This window comes from Artemia sp. Qi Xiang Cuo, chromosome 12 (genome assembly GCF_049724085.1).
Source record: "Artemia sp. Qi Xiang Cuo chromosome 12, ASM4972408v1, whole genome shotgun sequence".
NCBI lineage: Eukaryota > Metazoa > Arthropoda > Branchiopoda > Anostraca > Artemiidae > Artemia > Artemia sp. Qi Xiang Cuo.
In genome coordinates, this window is record NC_142805.1 from 30,779,722 (window position 1) to 30,801,130 (window position 21,409).

Here is a 21,409-nt window from a genome sequence, read left to right on the forward strand (position 1 = left end):
TCATTTTGTTCAACGTGGTTAAAAGTTCTGGAAATTAGGTCTTTGAAAATGATAACCCCCTCAGAGCCCTCAGATTATTGTAGGTTTTGCCCTGGGGCATATAAGGTTTTTATAGTGTTGTCGTAGGAACTTCAAAAAGGGCTCATTTGATTGGAAATTGAAAGGGCTAGTGCCCTTTTTAATGGTCGAAAGGGATTGGAGAGCAACTAAACCCCCCTATCACGCCCATCATTTCCCCAAGCACATTCAATTAAAAGTTTGAGATAGCCACTTTGTTCAACGTAGTTGAAAGTTCTGGAAATTATGTCCTTGAGGACAAACTCCCCAAACCCCTCAGGGCAAGGGTTTTAAGTTATGCCCTGGAGGCATATAAGGTTTTTATAGAAAGCTTTTTCGTAGTGACTTCAAAAAGGGCTAATTCGATTGGAAATTGAAAGGGCTAGTGCCCTTTTTAATAATCGAAGTGATTGGAGGGCAACTTGTTCCCCTCTCACGCTCACAATTTCCCCAAACACATCCAATCAAAATGCCCTGGGGGCATATAAGGTTTTTATAGAAAATGCTGTAGAAACTTCAAAAAACGAGCAACTAACTTTCCTCTCACGCTCACTATTTCCCCAAACACATCCAATCAAAATTTTGAGATTGTCATTCTTTTCAACGTAGTTGAAAGTTCTGGATATTATGTCTTTGAGGATGATACTCCCCCCCACACCCCCAGGGCAAGGATTGTAAGTTATGCCCTGGGGCATATAAGGTTTTATAGAGCGTTGTAATAGAAAATAATTTCTGAGACCACACTGGCTAATCATGATAAAACGAAAAAATAATAAAAAAGAGAAAAACGAGGATTATACACGCCAGTGAAAAATGTGGACTAAAATGCAAATATTTCGGTCAAGACCTCCGCTTGACCGTCCTCAGTGCACGATAATAACATAAAAATTACTAATAAAAATCCAAGGGTACTATAGAAAAAAATTTCAAACCTTAGAACAAAGCACAACTAAAATTTGACGACCCTTTCCATGTAAAAGTGAAAGGGTAACTGAATAAAAAAATACAGTCCTGAATGGGAATTCAATTTTTTAATTTATACAGAGCATTATTAAAAGCTAAACGCTTTCCAGGTAAAACATCATTGCAGATTTGGTTAGGTTGCAAAATGTGATTTTTTTTATTTAAGTAAAAACGATCAGAATTAATTAGTTCATTATAAATGGGGCTTAAATAGGTTTCTCCCGTGTCTCTATTGAGAGCTACCTTTCGGTGAATGTACTTTTTTATCTCAACGGCCTCCCTGAAAACTTGGATGAGACCTTTAACAGGGGCATTATCGGATGTGTTATTGAACAAAACGAAATGGTGCGGGTTGTCATACATATGTTGAGCCAAGGCGGAATCAAAAGTCTCAGGCCTTTGGCATAGCTCCATAGCTTTGTCGATTGAGGACCTGCGTTCCAACAATCTCTCCCCCAATTGCTGGTGGGTTCTTCCAACATAGAAACAGCCACAAGAACATGGAACCCTATAAACACCACTGCCCAAAATTGGTCTCGTTTTATCTTTACCGCTGTTAAAATAATTCTGGATTTTAAGAATTTTTGAAGGTGACATTTAAGTTATGTTTTTTTAGAATTCTTGGCAGTTTGTCACCTCATTTGGGAAAGTAGGGTAAAACAGTAAAGACTTTCTTATCAACCACTAAAGGGATGCTATCTGTTGGAGGTTGTGGAGATAATGAATCATTTTCTGCCTTTTTTTTGTCTTTTTTCTATGATGGATTCCAGTAACTTGATGGGATATCCATTGCAATAAAAAATGTCCTTCAGATAATTCAATTCTGGGATTATATGAGCTTTTGAACAAATTCTTATAACATGATCAACTAAAGATATAACTACTCCTCTTTTTACACAAGGACGTGGAGAAAACGCGGAGGAAAACTAACACCCCTCCCAGGCCCACCTTTTCCCCAAAGACATCCAATAAAAATTTGTGATAGCCATTTTCTTCAGCGTAGTTGAGAAATCCGGAAACTATATCTTTGAGGATGACAATCATCCCACAGCCCTCGGTGCAAGGGTTTTAAGTTATGCCTTGGGGGCATATAAGTTTTTATAGAAGATGTTGTCGTAGAAACTTCAAAAAGGGCTCATTCGATTGGAAATTGAAAGCGCTAGTGCCCTATTTAATAGTCGAAAGTGATTGGAGGGCAACTAACGACCCTCTCATACCTACCATTCCCCCAAACACATCCAATCAAAATTTTGAAATTGACATTTTGTTCAACGCTGTTGAAAGTTTTGGAAATTAGGTCTTTGCCAGCGTTGTCGTAGAAACTTCAAAAAGGACTCATTCAATTGGGTATTGAGAAGGCTTGTGCCCTTATTAATAGTCAAAAGCGATCGGAGGAAGAATGTTGCCCCCATACCCATCATTTCCCCAAACACTTCCGATCAATATTTTGATATAGCAATTTTGTTGAACGTAGTTGAAGGGTCCAGAAATTACGTTTTTGAGTATGACAACCCCACAGCCCTCAGGGCTAAGGTTTTAAGTTATGCACTGGGGCATATAATGTAATATAGAAAGTTTTGTCGTAGAAACTTCAAAAAGGGCTCTTTCGATTGGAAATTGAGAGGGCTATTGCCCTTTTTGATAGTCGAAAGTAATCAGAGGGAGAATTGGCCCCCCCCCCGCCCAGTATTTCCCCAAACATTTCCTATCAACAGTTTGATATGGCCATTTTGTTCAGCGTAGTTGAAAGGTCTGGAAATTATGTCTTTGAGGATGATAACCCTCCCCCAATAGCCATCGTGACAAGGGTCGTAAGTTATGCCCTTGGGGTATATGACGCTTCTATAGAAAGTTTTGTCGTAGCAGCTTCAAAAAGGGCTCATTCGATGGGAAATTGAGAGGACTAGCGCCTTTTTTATTAGTCAAAAGCGATCAGAGGGCAAATGTCTCCCTCCACGCCTATCATTTCCGCAAACGCTTCTAATCAAAATTTTGATATAGCCTTATTGTTAAGCCTATCAGAAAGGTCTGAAAATTATGTGTTTGAGGATAACAAATCCCCCCAGCCATCAGAGTAAGGGTTGTAAGTTATGCCCTGGGGACATATAGGGTTTTTATTGAAAGTGTGGTCATATAAACTTCAAAGGGTGCTCATTTGATTGGTAATCAGGCGTTTTGGTGCTCCTTGTAAGAGTCAAAGTGATCAGAGGGCAGCTACCCTGCCCCCCCCCTATACACACGTCAAATTGTCCCGAAATGCGTTTAATAGAAATTTTAAGATAGCCATTCTATTCAAAATAGAGGAAATATCGTATAACAAGGCTTTTGGGGTTTTTTAAACCCTATGCTTTGTAAAAGCTAGAATATAATTTGTACTTTACTGAAAAAATTCTTTTAAATGTTTTCATTTTTATAACTTTAAGAAAACAAAATTAATTAAGATTTTTAGGAATTAATATCAGCATATGTATATTAAACTGACAATGCACATTTGATTCAGTAAATTCATTTGAATTTTTTTCAGTAAAGTAAAAATTATATTCTGGGTTTTAGAAAGCATAGGGCTTAGAACCCTACTCAGATTAATTTCTGCTCGTTTTAAGCTTGGCTTATTTTAATTTCTGTTTGTTTTTGAGTTTCATTTATTTATTGATACTGTTCTGTGGTAGCTGTATTCTTGGTAGATTATTTGATTCTATTTTTGTTCATTTTTGGTTTAATGGAGTTCTTTACTTTTTTTTGAAAAACTTATTTTGTGCAAAAAGTGTTTTTGATTAATACCAATAACAAGCTGGAGGAAAAAACTCACAGATGACAATCCAGATACGCTGATTCCAACTGTTGTACGTAGATGGCGTTCCACCTAATAACTGTCGCGCAAAAAAATATTAACTAAGTCTACCCAGAGGGACAAGGATCATCAGGAGTATATATATATATATATATATATATATATATATATATATATATATATATTGTTGGTGAGTGAATGACCAAAGAAAGGCATGGAGGTGTTAGCTCAGATCAATAAAAGTATCTTTGCTATGTCAAACAAGGGAAATAGTTTAATCTGTGAGTTCTTTTGCTGTATCATATGATAAACATGTCATTGTTCTTAATGCAAAGGGGTGTATCAGAAACTTTTTTTGACAATGAGTTAGAAAGTCACAAAGATACCTCTGCTTGTTTACCCATTCATTATATTCACAGAGGTATATCTACGTAATAGGAGATAAAGGAGCCGAGTTAAGGGGAATTGAAACAAAGGTCCTCCAGCAAAATACCGGTCCTTCAAAAATAAGGTCCATCCTTATTTTTAACGGGCATTGCTGCGACCTCAAAAGAGAAGAAATTTTCTTCTCAAAAGAGAAAAAAAGAAACAGATTTAAGACTATATAACATAAAACATTAAGGTATCTTAGCAACGTGAAATGTTGCATCAGGCTTTGGTTATTTTTGCTGGAAAAGTGTTTTTGTTGAAACATCCTTATTTTTTTCGCCATCGATTAAACCCTGTTATGTTCAGGGTCCGGCTTACCCCCCCCCCCCCCGAAATTTACCCACAGGGAAAATCCCGCCCCCTCCTGACAGTTCCACCCTTGAAAATTTCCCCACATGTTAAATAATGATCGGATTTTTACAGATACGGATTTACGGATTTAAATAAAATAGTGGAACAAAAAAACAAACAAACAACAACAGACTTTAAATAATAGAAATCCAGATATTTCGAATCCACGTCCGTGAGCCTTTAAATGGAATTTTTAGTTTTAAAAGTGTTTGAAAAATTAGGTTAGCTTGATTAACTTAGCCGTCGGGCGTTATTGCGCGAAAAACATTCGAAAGAAAAACTTTTTTTTTTGTTTTTGGAGAGAAAAAGGCAAGTTTTTTGTTTGCTTGACGTAAGAAGCGAATTATGGCATCTGATTACCATTATCTTCTGTCCAAAAAGTCCAGGTGACGAATATCCACTTTACCACAGCAGTGTTCAACGCGAAAAGCATTTAAAAGATGAAAAGAGCCTCGGAGGGGGGGGGGGGGAGATTTTTACCTAAAATATTTGCAAGAGTATAGTCAACAGCTTCTTAAAGTTTCTTGGCGATCGGACGAAGAGTGTAGTAATGCATAAAGGACACACTGATAGACATACATTTGATTTTATTTACATAGATTTCCTATTAAAATGGGAATAGGTCAAATGTACCCTTTGTTTTCAGACATGAGAAAATTAATTTTATATATAATCATTATTGAAGAATTAGTGGGAGTTGCCACCCCTGTAATTGGGAGAGGTGCTTCATAGTCCATGTCGTCAATGACCTCTCTTTCTGGAAACCCCCAAGAAAATGTTAAGAGATCCAGTAAATTTAACATTTCGGCCAAAAATAATATTTGAAAGCATCAGATCCACCCCAGGGACTCCCCCCTAATGCATTTACTGTATCTATAATACCTATGCACACGAATTGCCGAAGTTCTGGATGCCCCCTTCTGATATCTATGCACCTCCCCTCCCCCCGAAGAAAATTTAACAGAAGATATGCCTGATGCAATAGATACGGATATTAACACGTTTTTCGAAAGCATGTTATCAAGCTTTATTATAGATCTGAGGACCGAGGACTATTATGTCTGCAGAAAGGCTAAATATTTCGGCTATTGACTCAGAGCCTAAACTTTTCAGGTTATATCCATCGATTTGAGAAGCCAAGTCTCCAGTAGTCTAGGTGTGTACATACCCGAAGGACACACTGCCAAAGATGAAGAAGAAGAAATGGATTATATTGGCATTCTAAACCGTGTTCTTCCAAAAGAAATACAAGTTATAGCTTGGGCTCCCGTAGAACAAGGCTTAAGTTCAAGATTTGACTGTAAGAAAAGAATGTACAAGTATTTTTTTCCAAAAGGAGATTTAGATATTCAAGTAAGTCAACTTCGGTTCAAATTGTTTTAAGAGATTTTACCAATGTATTAGTCAAAGGCGTCTATTACCTTAATTTTATCACGTTGTGCAAGCTAATTATATTTTGTATTTTCTTACGTGTTGACATCTTGATATATTGAATTTATACGCTATATCTATGATAGTACCGACAATTATAGTTAAAAAAATTGACATTTTGTATGTCCACGACAAAATACTCAGGTTATACACCCTTCTTAAGGCAGAGGCTGTTTAATACATATTTTCTTCAGATGAATATTCTTGGAGGCATTACCATTCTTTACATTAGTTGACATATAACCCTTTGAAATATTGTTATAGTTTTGCCTAAAGCTTGCAACTGATGCTGTTTTTTGCCTTGTTTAACTTACGGCAACAGAGAATGAACTTTACTATGTAAGTGCTGTTTTGAAATTTGGTTACTTCGAGAAATAGAGGCCCAAAGAAATTGGCTTTGGGTATTATTTTTGGCATGATTTTGGGTGACTGTATATCAAACAAAAATATAGTAAAATTTGGTTTGGTCCTACTGAGTAAGTCCACAGTAAAAATAAAACAAAGACTAAGGTAGCTAGGCTACCTTTTACGGATGAAAGACGATTGACTGCCGAAAATTGTGCTTTTTGGGAATCTATCAAAGACCAAACGAAACGATGTCTTAGAATGGTTTAGAAAGAATATATAATAAAAGATTTGAAGGAAGTGCAAATTTTCTGTCAGAGAGCAATGAGAAAGCTCTAAGTAAAGTAGGGTGTAGGGGGGGACGTGCACAATTGTATTAACTTCTCATAGTTTTGTGCGAAGTACAACTCATGGTATTTGAAATATTAAAATATGCAGGAGCTATAGTGACTGGATAGAATTTAGAAGATTATATTTTCTTGACTAAGCCGTGTAAATGTAAATGAGAGCACATAAACCCAGACCTGGTCCAAGTCAGGAGACGGTTGCCTCCTCCCCAGACGTTCCCTAGATTAGCCTCGGTAAGTGCTATAGGTTCCCCAGTTTAGAAGCCCTGTTCCAGGGGAAAATAATATAACTGATTTTGGTATTAGAATAGCTGTAAAATGTTTGTTTAGATGGATTTTATTTCAAATGTGCCCAAAATTCTTTTAAGCCAGTCAATCATCCAAAATCAAAACATTTTAAGCGTAAAGAAAGGGTTTTAGGAATTCTGATTTCAACTTCCTAGATTAGATAGAGAAGCATGATACATATTTGGTGTTGAGTTGTAAGGGAAAAAACGTTACTTCATATACAACGTTACGTCATATACACTCACAGGTTCGACTGTTAAAGGGAAGAGGGCGCTGAGCAGTTTTCTAGTATGGGTGAGGTGACAAAAATAAAAATTGTATTTTTAGACCATTATTCTTAAATTTTCAAGGGGAATTCATTGGATCAATCTTGCAAGGAGGGAGGGGGAAGTAAGGACCTGCTTTAGGTGTACATAAGTCAGAACCATTAAAATTTGTGATTCTTTTTTGTAACCATCAAGTGGGATGACACCGCAAAGCTTACTGTTATAATTAGCTGAGGTGGAGCAGTAGAAGTGGAACTGCAGTTGCATATTGTTTTATTGTTGTTGTTTGTTTCATCAGACAGGGCTGAATTAGGAATCGCACGATTCTTGACTATTTCTTGCTAGCTTATTCCGATGAGAGAGTACGAGAAACTGACAGAAAAGGAAGCTTAGGTCTTTTTAAAAAAAGAAAGAAAAAAAAGTAGCCGTCTTTTGCTGCTTATCAAAACCCCAAGTTTATTATAGGAAACCTAAGTCAAAATATAAGTAATATTAATCTTTTGTTATTTTTTTTACTTGTGCTTTTCGTTGAGCTGAAGTTGAAAGCAAAGAATTTGTTTAAATAGCTGAGAATTCTTTAAACAGCCTCTAAAAAATTATTTGGTACTATTTGATATGGTATAAGATTAACTAGCCAAAGTCTTTCGCACAATAAGTGTAAGAAAAAACCATAGCTTATGCTTTGTTGTAAGGACTGCAAACAAATATTTTGCCCCCTTTTCCCTAACACAAAATTTGAAATTGTATACTCCTTCCCCACCCAGAAATTACCAATAATTTTTTCAGATTAATATCACTACATTTTTTTTATTTTTATATAATTACGGTCCTTTTTTCAAGCCTTTGAATCAATTTGGTGAAGCATAGTTTATCAATGAGCCACATCACAAGTTGTATCGATAATTTGGATGATTATTTTGGAAGACCAAGCATTAAAACCAATTCGTATTGTGAAACATGATCTTTTTTTTTTCAAAGCTTCTTACAAAAATCAAAATGAATACCAATTGAATCTAGTATACTGTTTCTACAAAAATAATGGTGATACTGGAGTGTCATGCACAAATGACCAAGAGACAAGACAGGCAAAATTTTGCCCTGTAGGATCAAAATGGCACCAATGTCCATAGGAAGAAAGAGAGGAATAGACTAAACACAGACACGATGACTTAAGGTATAAAATTGGAAACAAGGGGGCTTTTTCGAAGGAATTATTCTAATGAAATAAAAGTAATACCATTGGATTTCTTGTTTTATGCTACTTTTCAACATAATGGTCATTACCCTGACAATGCATCCTCCCCCTTTGTGGACCCCTAAATAGCCCTAATGACATAGGCCTGATAATAATAATAATTAATAGCCTAATAATATAGCCCTAATTCTTCCTTATCTTCCTTGTGCATTGTCAGAAAAGTGACTATTTGAAAATAGAATATTTGAAAATAGTATAAGACAAGGAATCTAATGTTACTGCCTTTACTTTATGAAGGTATTTCCTTCAGATGAGCCCTAATTCTCCAGTATTACCAAAGAAATTATATAATTGTTTTTAGCACTTCGGCAGCTTCTGAAATATCTGTGGTAATGTAGGAATCAAAACTTACCTGAAGTATACACATCAAATATTCAGTTTAGGGTCTGTTTGGATATTGGTGATTTGAGAACTTAAAAAATAATTTTTTTTTGCATAAGCACTAATTCCGTTTTTTTTTATTATTATTTATTCTTTGAAGGCTATGAGAGAAGCATCTCAGTATCTTCTTGGCACGCATGACTTCCGCAACTTCTGTAAAATGGACGTTGGAAATGGTGTTATTAACTATACTCGCAACATATTACAATCAACTATTGATGCACCAGCTGGAGATGACAGTTACAATATGTGTGAATTGACAATTCAAGGTACAGCATTCCTGTGGCACCAGATTAGATGTATTGTGGCTATTTTATTCCTAATTGGCCAACGGAAAGAAAACCCTGAACTTGTGAAAGAACTTTTGGACGTTGACAAAAATCCTAGGTTTGAAAGAAATTGTTTTTTGGATGCATATACATACAAAATTTAAACTAAAGGAACAAACGAAATTACTTCGGCATGAAATTGTCACCAGCACTATCCTGCTGTTGGTTTTATAATTAGTTATCGCTTTTTTTTGAGGGTACTTCAATAAGAAAATTTACTTTGGGGAAATTAAAATTAATTGGCAATGAAAAGGATGCGTGTTTTATTTGTTTTATTTTCAGTGGTGATCTTTTTCAATCTGTTGCCTTAGAATGTTAAGAGAGGACTCATTCGAACTATAATTTATTGTTATAGTGCGCTTTTTTGCCGTAAAAGAGATTATAACACAGCAAAGTGTCAATTTCTGCCTTTTCTGTGCCGCCCAAGAGTAATTTAAAGCTCCCAGATGTTTACTTAGTAAAGAGCTTTCACTGGATTTTTATCGTCTCCTTCCACTCGTTAGGGCCGTTGGCTCTTTGCGAGTGAGCTAGGATCTTTTATCCTTGTACACGAAAGAGCCAAAAATACCTCTCTTCAAGGTTGGTAAATAACACACAATATTTACAAAGCCCGCCTTTTAGTGAAGTCGAATACACTAACCATGGATAAGCATACAACCAGCTTTCCTTAAATTTATGGGTATCTTTACCAATAATAGAAACATCTTTCTTGAAATCATGAGAATAACAGTTTACACTTGGGAAGCGTAAATTACACACTGTAAACAGTGTACACAGTGTAAACTGTAAACAGTTTACACTTGGGATTCTTCGGCAAGCGTACATTAAAATACCAGGAATTAAATAAAAAAAAATAGTTTTTTCACCTGAAATTAAGGAGCAGCATTAAAACTTAAAACGAATAGAAATGAACCTGTAAACACCTGACTATTCACGCTAAGATTTTTTTGTACTTTTAAAAAAGCTTCTTATTGTTCTAATTGAATAACACTTGTGTTTCAGGACTCGTTATAAAAGAATAGGGACAAAATTCAAAATGTAGCGTAAATAACGTGGTTTTAAAGAGGAGACAAGGACCCCCCCCCCCCCAATAACAAGATAATAATAGAACAAGAACAAGATAATAATTCTTGTTCGTTTTAATGTTGCTCCTTAGGCCTATTTTCAGATGATAAAAAACTTTTTTGATATTTACGGTTAGAAGATTGTATGGTACTTACGCATTAGCCAGAAAACACACGAGAAATTGTATAGCGAACATGATACAACAAACTAGTTAAGCAGCTTCTTTATCAAGAGAATTCCTTGGGCGCTCTAGGCAAAAAAGGGGTTCTCACTCCGTGAACAATATTTAAACTTTAGTTTGTTGGGGTTTTGGGGCAAAAAAAAGGTACCTAGGTTAGGTTATGTATTTGATTTATACTATGCTATACCCCCAGCCCCACCCCTCCTATGTGCAAATGTATAGCCCAAATCTGTTTCTAAGCTATTGTATTTTCATCATATTTTGATTTACTTCATTAGCATTAACCAAACTCCACCACTCGCGTGTTTTCTGGCTAATACGTAAGTACTGGTTGTATTTAGGGAGAGTTATTAAGAAAAAATTCAATTATAAAACATTTTTAAATTCTATTGTTTCTATCTCAAGAGCCTTCATACAGGGTTACTAATTGTTCAAGCATTAGAAGTTGTAAAGATATGCCTGAATATTTAAACAAAATTTACTAGGCTATCCCTAATTTGAGCAAAATATCTTTTCCATTAAATTTTCTTCGCCTACCTAACAGCTTCGCAAGACTGTAAAAAGATCTTAAACTGCAATTTAAAATATTAAGCCTACCGAAAATATTACACGGGTGAAGAACCAGAATAATAATTGTAAGGGAAGGGGAATACGTTTGAGGGAAGAAAGTGGCGTGACAAGTACAACTCTCAGATAATAAAGAACTTAATTTTTACACACCAAATGAAACAAAATTTAAACGGTAAGAATTCGTGGAAAAAAGATCGGTGCTTTCCGATTATGTCGGCCTTTCTAAAAAGTCCAGTTTGGTTAATGCTAATGAAATAAAATAGGTTGAATATATAATAGTTTAGAAACAAATTTGGGCTATATATTTGCACATTTGGTGGGTTGGGGGTGGGGGTATATAATTGCATATATTGAATGTGTAACCTCATGTAACCTAGGTACCTTCCCCCCCCCCCCCAAAATACCGTTTAATCTCGTATACACAATGTAAACCACGCTATCAGTGCCAACTTTATAGTGGTTAAAACGTCAAAAACGGGTTTTATCATTGTCTGCTCTTTAGCGGTTAACCCGAAAGGCCCACACAATGGGAAAGTACCAAAAGATCAATTCCTTCAATATATCATGCGTTCACTCATTATGTATTAAACATTAATACAGTATGTCCAAAACCAAAGTAGCAAAAAAAAAGAACTTACAATTCGGCTTTCAAAAGAATTCTCCTCTAGATATTCAATTTCAGAACTCAAAATACAACTGAAGAATCCAACTTAAAATAAAATTCTTCAATAGTTTTGACCACGACCACAAATGATGAAGAGTCGTATAGCATTAGGAATACAACATTTGAATCGAAATGGTTTAGTCTCATTTCAGAAAGAGAATACTTTTGTAAAAATCTGTTTGAATAACAAGAACCGTCTATGATTTTTATCCATAGTAAAACAACAGACAAAAATTAACGAGCAAGAGAGTAGGGCGGTGAAAAAATGTATGGCAAGTAAAATAATAATTGCTAGGGATGGAGAGTCATTAGTGATAGATCACTGGGGGTGGTAACGTGAATGGGTGATTTTCGGGGAACAATATTTTTTTCGGGGAGCCACAGAGATTTCGGGGAAATCCCCAAAAATGCAGGGATACTAGAAGCCCTGAACACCACGCAACCCTATTTCTGTAAATTTAAACGGGAATATAGGCCTATATACCTAAAATGAAGATTAAAAACTAAAACTAAAAAAATTAAGAACATTTCGCGCATTTTTTGACCTTTAAAACTTTAGCAGAAGTCAGAATTTGCCGCAAACTTACAGGGCTCTTATTTGAAATCCCCAAAACGTATTTAAACTTTTTCAGCTTTTGACGATCTCTTGGGAAGCAAATGTCTTATTTATCTGGTCTAATCGGCACTTTCAATGCTATATATAATAGAAATCTCAAAACAAAAATGTATGGCAACGTAATTCATCCAGGGGGGGGCGACCGCCCCCCCTGCCCCCCCTTATGGGCGCCCATGCCTTGGCTCGAAAAGCAACGGAAATATATTGGCTCGAAAATCAAGAAAATTGGTAGCTAAAACAGCATTCTGCCTAAACGGCATCTTTTTTTTCTTTCTTTTCCACAGATAGCTTGGCACTGGAATATCGTAAAGAGTTGTTCAATGGCTCATTTTAAAGGAAATTAATGGGGTTAAAAAGCTTTTGTAACTAAAAAAAATTGTTTTTAATTATAATAAAGAACGAAATCTAGACCACAGTAAATTCCTAAAAATACAGTCAGATCAAAACAAGAATTACACTATTAGAACCGCCTTATCCGAAACCCCTGTATATAAATTTTACTGTTTCTTGGCTTGAACAACAAGGAAAGTATATTGGTTATAATAAATAGCGACCTCTTGCCTATACTAAATTTTATACGCCACTTAATTATGGTATAGGTTAGTAGTTCAACAGATAGCTTGTCACTGGAACATCGTAGAGAGTTGTTCAATGGTTCATTTTAAAGGAGATTAATGGGATTAAAAACCTTTTGTAATTAAAACAAATTATTTGTATTACATTAAGAAATTTTAATTATTTTCCTTAAGAAACCATCATAAATCATCTCTTTTAACAAATTATCTCTATTCCTAACTCCTAAAATAAGAGTTAGATTAAAACAAAAAGTACACCATTAGAACCGCCTTGTCCGAAACCCCTGTAGAGGAAACTTTCTGTCCCTTGGCTTGAAAAGCAAGGGAAATGTATTGGCTCGAAAATCAAGAAAAGTGGCAGCTAATACAGCATTCTGCCTAAACGGCATATTTTTATTCTTTCTTTTCCACAGATAGCTTGGCACTGGAATATCGAAAAGAGTTGTTCAATGGCTCATTTTAAAGGAAGTTAATGGGGTTAAAAACCTTTTGTAACTAAAACGAATTATTTTTAATTATAATGAAGAACGAACTCTAGACCACAGTAAAATTAGCGGTAGATTATAATAAATAATCTGGGTTGCATTGGTAGCTAGCAACCTAGTAAGAGACGATCACGCCCCATAGTAAAAACTAAAATAGCCGATAATTCCTAAAAATAGAGTCAGATCAAAACAAGAATTACACTTATTAGAACCGCCTTATCCGAAACCCCTGTATAGAAATTTTACTGTCTCTTGGCTTGAACAACAAGGAAAGTATATTGGTTATAATAAAGAACGGCTTCTTGCCTATACTAAATTTTATACGCCACTTAATTATAGTATAGGTTAGTAATTCAACAGATAGCTTGGCACTGGAACATCGTAGAGAGTTGTTCAATGGTTCATTTTAAAGGAAATTAATGGGGTTAAAAATATTTTGTAATTAAAACAAATTATTTTTATTATATTAAGAATTTTCAATTATTTTCCTTAAGAAATCATCATAAATCATCTCTTTTAACAAATCATCTCTGTTAACAAAGGCAGCTCTTCACTTACCGCCTATTATTATGGATGGTTGGATATCCTGCATTTTGTATAATTCGCCTGTATTGTCGTATTTTTTAAAAGTTTTACATTCTCCCTGTATAAATTTCCTTGTCTAATTGGACACATAAAGAAGAAAAAAAAACGAAACTGTTACTAATTGAAAATATCTTCTGGGTCTGTTTAACCCAAAAGTGACTGAATTAGGGGGAAATTCTCTCCATATATGGTTTGTTCCTGCTTAATTTGGATGTTGTTTTCTTTGTTTATTCATTGTAATGTCTGTTCACTGTGGGGTTGACTTTTTTGTTTGTAGCTTTTTTGAACCCTTATATAGACTTTTTTTCTCATTACTTGCTTAGAATCCAGTAAACACGCGATAAGCGAAGGTTCGTTAATGCTAATGAAATCAAATAAACTAGGATGAAAATATAATAGTTCAGAAACAAATTTGGGGTATATATTTGCACATTATGGAGTTGGGGTGGGGGTAAAGCATAGCTATATTAAATGCGTAACCTAACCTAAGTACCTTTTTTGCCCCTTCAACCCGAAAAAACAAAATTCTAAATCTTTGTCATGGAGTGAACAATACCTCACTATGCAGCGAAAACCAGTTTTTCATATAGGCCTAGCATCTTTGACATTTTGATGCAGTCTTTCCTGCTTGTTTACTGGATTCTTAACAAGTACGTTTTTCTCTTGTCAGTTTACTTTGATTGGAAAACCTTTGTTTTAAAAATTCGAGTAGTTCTTTGTTTTATTCATCAAACCAATTGCAAAACGTAATTTTTGGGTTGGTTATTCTATATGATGTAAAAAGCCACCAATGGGATTCAAACCCATGTTCTTCTGCTTACGAAGCAGGCGCTTTAACCAACTAAGCCATGACGCCTTAATGGTTAAAGTGAAATAACTTAAGCTTGATGTTTAATGTAATGGAATTTGGCACGTTAATGTGTTCAGTACTATAGGATAGGCTAGCTAAAGAGAGGCCGTGGCGTAGATACACGGACAAATGGTGTATATGTCTTTTGCCTCTGCATGACAGGACAGTCAAGGCTCAATATAGGGCATCCGGGTTGCAGCGGTAGCTAGCAACCTAGTAAGAGACGATCACGTCCAATGTTAAGAAATATAAAAACCCATAGTTCCTAACAAAGGAGTCAGATCAAAACAAAAAGTACACCATTAGAATCGCCTTGTCCGAAACCCCTGTATAGGAAACTTTCTGTCCCTTGGCTTGAACAGCAAGGGAAATATATTGGCTTGAAAATCAAGCAAATTGACTTTTACCACGTTATTCTCCCCAAACGGGATATTTTTTTCTTTTTTCTTTCTTTTCCAGAGATAGCTTGGCACTGGAACATCGTAGAGGGTTGTTCAATAGCTCATTTTAAAGGAAATTAATTGGGTTAAAAACATTTTGTAACTAAAATAAATTATTTCTAAAAGAGAATAAATTTTTCCAATAAAAACTGTATTTTTGATGCAGTGACGTCATAATTACTATATAAGAAACGTCAAAACTGTAAATGGTCTCATTCATGAATTATAATAAAGAACGACCTCTTACCTATACTAAATTTTATACACAACTTAATTATAGTATAGGTTAGTAATTCAACAGATAGCATGGCACTGCAACATTGTAGAGAGTTGTTCAAAGGCTCATTTTGAAGGAAATTAATGGGGTTAAAAACCTTTTGTAATTAAAACATGGAAGCTGCTTGTATATATTCCGGACTGCAATGGTAGTTACATTAAAAGACAATCGTTGGAATAACAAACCATTGCATACATTGGACTTAGTTAGCTGCCAGATTTTTTTTGACCAGTTTTATAATAAAGAACGACCTCTTACCTAGACTAAATTTTATACACAACTTAATTATAGTATAGGTTAGTAATTCAACAGATAGCATGGCACTGCAACATTGTAGAGAGTTGTTCAAAGGCTCATTTTGAAGGAAATTAATGGGGTTAAAAACCTTTTGTAATTAAAACATGGAAGCTGCTTGTATATATTCCGGACTGCAATGGTAGTTACATTAAAAGACAATCGTTGGAATAACAAACCATTGAATACATTGGACTTAGTTAGCTGCCAGATTTTTTTTGACCAGTTAGCTGCCAGAGTTGTCTCTTACTACTCCAGAGAAGAAAAAGCCGTAAGCTTTTTCCTGTTTGTAATCAGGGTTTTTATAATAAGACAAAAACAAAATCGTCGACTTGCAACCTTACTTTTGACACATCAGTTAAATCTTCATCAGACTTAAAAAATGTTTTGCTAGCATAAATCGATGAATATAGTTGTATTTAGTCTATGCTACCCATAAAATCACGCGTCGAATTGCTAGAACCTAATAAAACCAAAACTAATTTTTAAGAGACGATCACGTCCTATGTTAAGAAATACAAGTTAAAAAAGAAATATAGAAATCCATATCCGGGTTGTAGCGGAAGCTAGCAACCTAGTAAGAAACGATCACGTCCAATGTTAAGAAATATAAAAACCCATAGTTAGCTGCTCGATTCTTGGAACAAAATCTTATTTGTCAACTGAATCTAGAATTATCCGGGTTGCAGCGGTAGCTAGCAACCTAGTAAGAGACGATCACGTCCAATGTTAAGAAATATAAAAACCCATAGTTCTTAAAAAAAGAGTCAGATCAAAACAAAAAGTACACCATTAGAACCGCCTTGTCCGAAACCCCTGCATAGTAAAATTTCTGTCCCTTGGCTTGAACAGCAAGGGAAATATATTGGCTTGAAAATCAAGAAAAGTGGCAGCTACTACAACATTCTGCCTAAACGGGATATTTTTTTCTTTTTTTCTTTTTTTTTCTTTTGTATCCAGAGATAGCTTGGCACTGGAACATCGTAGAGGATTGTTCAATAGCTCATTTTAAAGGAAATTAATTGGGTTAAAAATCTATAGTAACTAAAATAAATTATTTCTAAAAGAGATTATAGTAAGGACCGAAGTCTATCTCATAATAACTGTTTCAACAGGGAAAAGAAAATAGGTATGTGGTATATTTGACGTCATACGAGGTTACATTTGATTTTATCTGGGTTGCAGCGGTAGCTAGCAGCCTAGTAAGAGACAATCACGTCCAATGTTGTGAAATATAAAAACCCATAGTTCCTAAGAAAGGAGTCAGATCAAAACACAAATTACACCATTAGAACCATCTTGTCCAAAACCCCTGTATAGGAAACTTTCTGTCCCTTGGCAGGAACAGCAAGGGAAATATATTGGCTTGAAAATAAAAAAAAGTGGCAGCTACTACAACATTCTGCATAAACGGGATATTTTTTATTTCTTGTTTTCCACAGATAGCTTGGCACTGGAACATCGTAGAGAGTTGCTCAATGGCTCATTTTAAAAGAAATTAATTGGGTTAAAATTATTTCGTAACTACAATAAATTTTTTCTAATAGAGAATAAGTTTTTCAATTAAAAACTGCATATTTGCTGTCTTTTCATACTGCAGTCTTTTCAAAGATATTTGATTCTTGTACATATGAATCATAATCGTACACCAGCGGTAAGATTTGACCCCACGCTTGCGAAAAGAATGGTTACATTAAAAAACGATCATTGGAACAACAAACAATTGCACACATTGGAATTAGTTAGTTACTTGATTGTTTGAGGTTCGTCTCTTACTATTTCAAAGAAGAAAAATCCGTAGGCTTTTTCCTTTTTGTAATCAGTTTTATCGTAAAGAGTATCGTAAAGAGTTGTTCAATGGCTCATTTTAAAGGAAATTAATGGGGTTAAAAACCTTTTGTAACTAAAACAAATTGTTTTTAATTATACTCAATCATTGACTTTACTTTATAGGAAAGAGATTGAAAATACTGCTGAGATCCTCTGATTTTTGACTGAACAGAAAACAAAGTCGCTTCCATCTCTCCATCACGGGAATGAAGCCTGTCTATAAATTGACGAGCATTTTGATTTGGTTTCACAGTCCGCAACATATGACCATTGGACGTGATCGTCTCTTACTAGGTTGCTAGCTACCGCTGCAACCCGGATAAAGAACGAACTCTAGACCACAGTAAAATTAGCGGTAGATTATAATAAATAATCAGGGTTGCATTGGTAGCTAGCAACCTAGTAAGAGACGATCACGCCCCATAGTAAAAACTAAAATAGCCGATAATTCCTAAAAATAGAGTCAGATCAAAACAAGAATTATAGTAAAGAACGACCTCTTGCCTATACTAATTTTTGTAGGCCAGTTAACTATAGTATAGGCTAGTACAGTTATATTTAAGGTCAATATATTAAAATTTTCCATTGAAAGACGATCATTGGAATAAAAACCCATTACATACATTTGAGTTAGTTAGCTACTTGATTGTTTGAGGCTAGTCTCTTACTATTTCAAAGAAGAAAAAGCCGTAGGCTTTTTCCTGTTTGTAATCAATTAGAAAGAGTTCTACCTTTAATTCTCCGGGTTGCAGCGGTAGCTAGCAATCCGGGTTGCAGCGGTAGCTAGCAAACTAGTTAGAGACGATCACGTCCAATGTTAAGAATCCGGGTTGCAGCGGTAGCTAGCTACCTAGTAAGAGACGATCACGTCCAATGTTAAGAAATATAAAAACCCATAGTTCCTAACAAAGGAGTCAGATCAAAACAAAAAGTAAACCATTAGAACCACCTTGTTCAAAACCCATACCTAGGAAACTTTTTGTTCCTTGGCTTGAACAACAAGGGAAACATATTGGCTTGAAAATCAAAAAAAGTGGCAGGTACTACAGCATTCTGCTTAAACGGGATATTTTTTTTTCTTTTTTTCTTTCTTTTCCACTGATAGCTTGGCACTAGAATATCTTAGAGAGTTTTTCAATGGCTCATTTTAAAGGAAATTAATTGGGTTAAAAATCTATATTAACTAAAATAAATTATTTCTAAAAGAGAATAAATTTTCCCACCAAAAACTGCATTTTTGATGTCTTTTCACACTGCAGTCTTTCAAACATAATCGTATACCAGCGGTAAGATTTGAACCAACGCCTCCGAAGAGACTGGTGGCTAACACCAGTGCCTTGGACCACTCGGTCAGGCTGCCTCTCATAATTTGGGTTGCAGCAGTAGCTAGCAGCCTAGTAAGAGACGATCAGTCCAATGATAAGAAATATAAAAACCCAAAACTCCTAAAATAGAGTCAGATCAAAACAAAAGTACATCATTAGAACTACCTTGTCTGAAACCCTACTAGATAAATAATGAATGTCATCATAGTTTTATATTAGAGCTATGACGTGAATAGAAAAACACGAAATTATATTGTTGTTTCTTAAGACGTCATGAAATAATACCATTGCGCCATGACGTCATGAAATAAAATCATTACATTAAGGCACGAAGTGTAGCCCCTGAATTAATAAAAGGAATCCTTATATTTCCCATACCGAGAATCAAACTTGAGCCAACTGAGTAAGAGTCAGCTGTCCCAACCACTAGACTATGCAGGATACATTAAGTATCCGATTAATGAAGTTTATGATAAAGAACATATTATGGACTTTGTTAGCCGCCTGATTATTTGAGGATCGTATCTTACTATTCCAAAGAAGATAAAGCCGTAGGCTTTATCCTGTTTGCAATCATAACATAAAGGATCGATAACGTAAATGGGAATTTTGTAGGTATCATCTGTGTCATGGTTTTATTGATAGCTGAATTACAAACTAAAATACCCCGACCCCGAGTGGCCTTGAACCACCACCCTTTCGGTTAACAGTCGATCGGGCTGGTCACTAGTACCACAAAGTCATTAACAAAGGTTCTAAAATTAACAATATGTTACATAAAGGAGTCATACAGCTCATTATAAATGGGGACTATGTAGGTTTCGTCGGATATAGCTGAAACCTAGTAAAGAACAAACCACGGCACATAGTAATTAAAAGTCAAGTTAGTACAAGCATCGTCTCTTGCTATTCCAACTAAGAAAAAACAAAGGGTTTATCCTGTTTTTACATTAAAGAAGAACTTTAGTCCATAGTAACTGAAGTATTATAAGGAATCATTATATAGATGATGAATTTTCCTTAAGAAATCATCATAGGTAAAAATCTCCTATACCGGAAATCGAACTCAGGCCAACTAGGTGAGAGCCAGCTATCCTAACTAATAGACCATATAGAATATATTAAAATGCCTGATTACCGAAGTTTATGTCGATACTGTAAATTGGAATTTTTATTTATCATTGGTGTCATGGTTTTTAGGGATAGCTGAGTTACAAACTAAAAGAATATTAAGTAAATATCACCATCTATTAGTGTCTAGGGTTAATCTAAAGTTGAAATTTAGAAAGGGTACTGTTAAATGGACCCTCCACTAGATACCACTATGCATATTTGCAAAAACAGACACCGTGCCATGGTAGCAAATATAGTAATTGAATAATCATGACTCTTTTGGCACAGAGAGATATTTAAGCAACATCTACAAAACTGAAAACATTTTTTCTATAATCCTTTTCCAAATTGATTCGTACTTTGAGGAATTCGCATGTTTCTTTTTCGTGTAAAAACAGATTATTTAAGTATCATCATAGCTGCAGTAGCTCAAGCGGTCCAACCAGGGTTGCCACCCTTAGTGATTTATCACTATGTCTCGTGATATTTTATAGTGCCTAAACAAAAAAAAATCACTAATTTAGCAGATAAATCACTAGATTATTGAAAATAATTATTAAATCGACCAAAACACACTAAAACTTAGCGATTTTTTTTTTCTCACCGAGTGGCAATCCTGGCTCCAACTGTTGTGCTATAAATACATGGGTCGAGACCACCGCTGGCTGTAGTAGTAGTTGCATAAGTTTTTGTACATGAAATAATTTTTTTTGTTCTTGAACGTCTGGTTTTTGTGCAAATTAAAAAGCAATTTATCTGTAGAGTTACCATTATATCTTCCTTTCGTTCCTATAGTGTCCATACTTTTGAGTCATATTTAGTGACCCTCCCCATATTTAACTTTAAATGCTCTAAGCAGTCACGATGATTAGCCACTAGTCTTAATTAATTAAGGTTGTATTCCAATCGATATCATTGAAGCCTTCTTTAAGGAGTTGCAAGTTGACTTCAACTCCTTAAAGAAGGAGTTATTCGGGGACCAATTCAGCTAGGAGTGCAATCCATATGGTAACTGATCATCACACGATGCTTTTGCTAAAAACAGAAAAAAATGTCCGACTTCGTTTTAGCTTGAACCCAGTAAAGAGCAAATAACGATCGATTTTCCGGTTGTGTGACGAAATGTCAGAACTAAGGACAATTAGTATAAAGATATATTTTAAATATCTTTTGCTGGAGGAGACTTTGCAGAGACAAATCTAATCATTTGATATTTTGTTCATGATTTCTTGGAGACAAAGCCAAAATCTCAGAACTAGTAAAAACCGAAGAAACGTCGTGTTGGAACCTTTGGCCCCTTTTGTTT

The 21,409-nt window shown here is 35.1% G+C and overlaps 1 protein-coding gene and 1 non-coding gene across 3 annotated transcripts in view; one reads left to right on the plus strand and one right to left on the minus strand.

The window, feature by feature from the left end:
- The window catches only part of LOC148946002 (tRNA pseudouridine(38/39) synthase-like), a 49,521-nt gene that overhangs the window by 20,896 nt on the left and 7,216 nt on the right, over positions 1 to 21,409 (plus strand). Inside the window, exons 4-5 of one of the 2 annotated variants that reach the window (XM_089098491.1) lie at positions 5,705 to 5,944; positions 9,005 to 9,291. In XM_089098491.1, the coding sequence (XP_088954617.1) occupies positions 5,705 to 5,944; positions 9,005 to 9,291 (527 nt within the window). The remainder of the gene's footprint in view (positions 1 to 5,704; positions 5,945 to 9,004; positions 9,292 to 21,409) is intronic. The other variant, XM_089098492.1, reaches the window with a different exon arrangement.
- TRNAT-CGU (transfer RNA threonine (anticodon CGU)) lies at positions 14,757 to 14,830 on the minus strand. Its single transcript has one exon. It is a non-coding gene; the product is annotated as a tRNA-Thr (tRNA).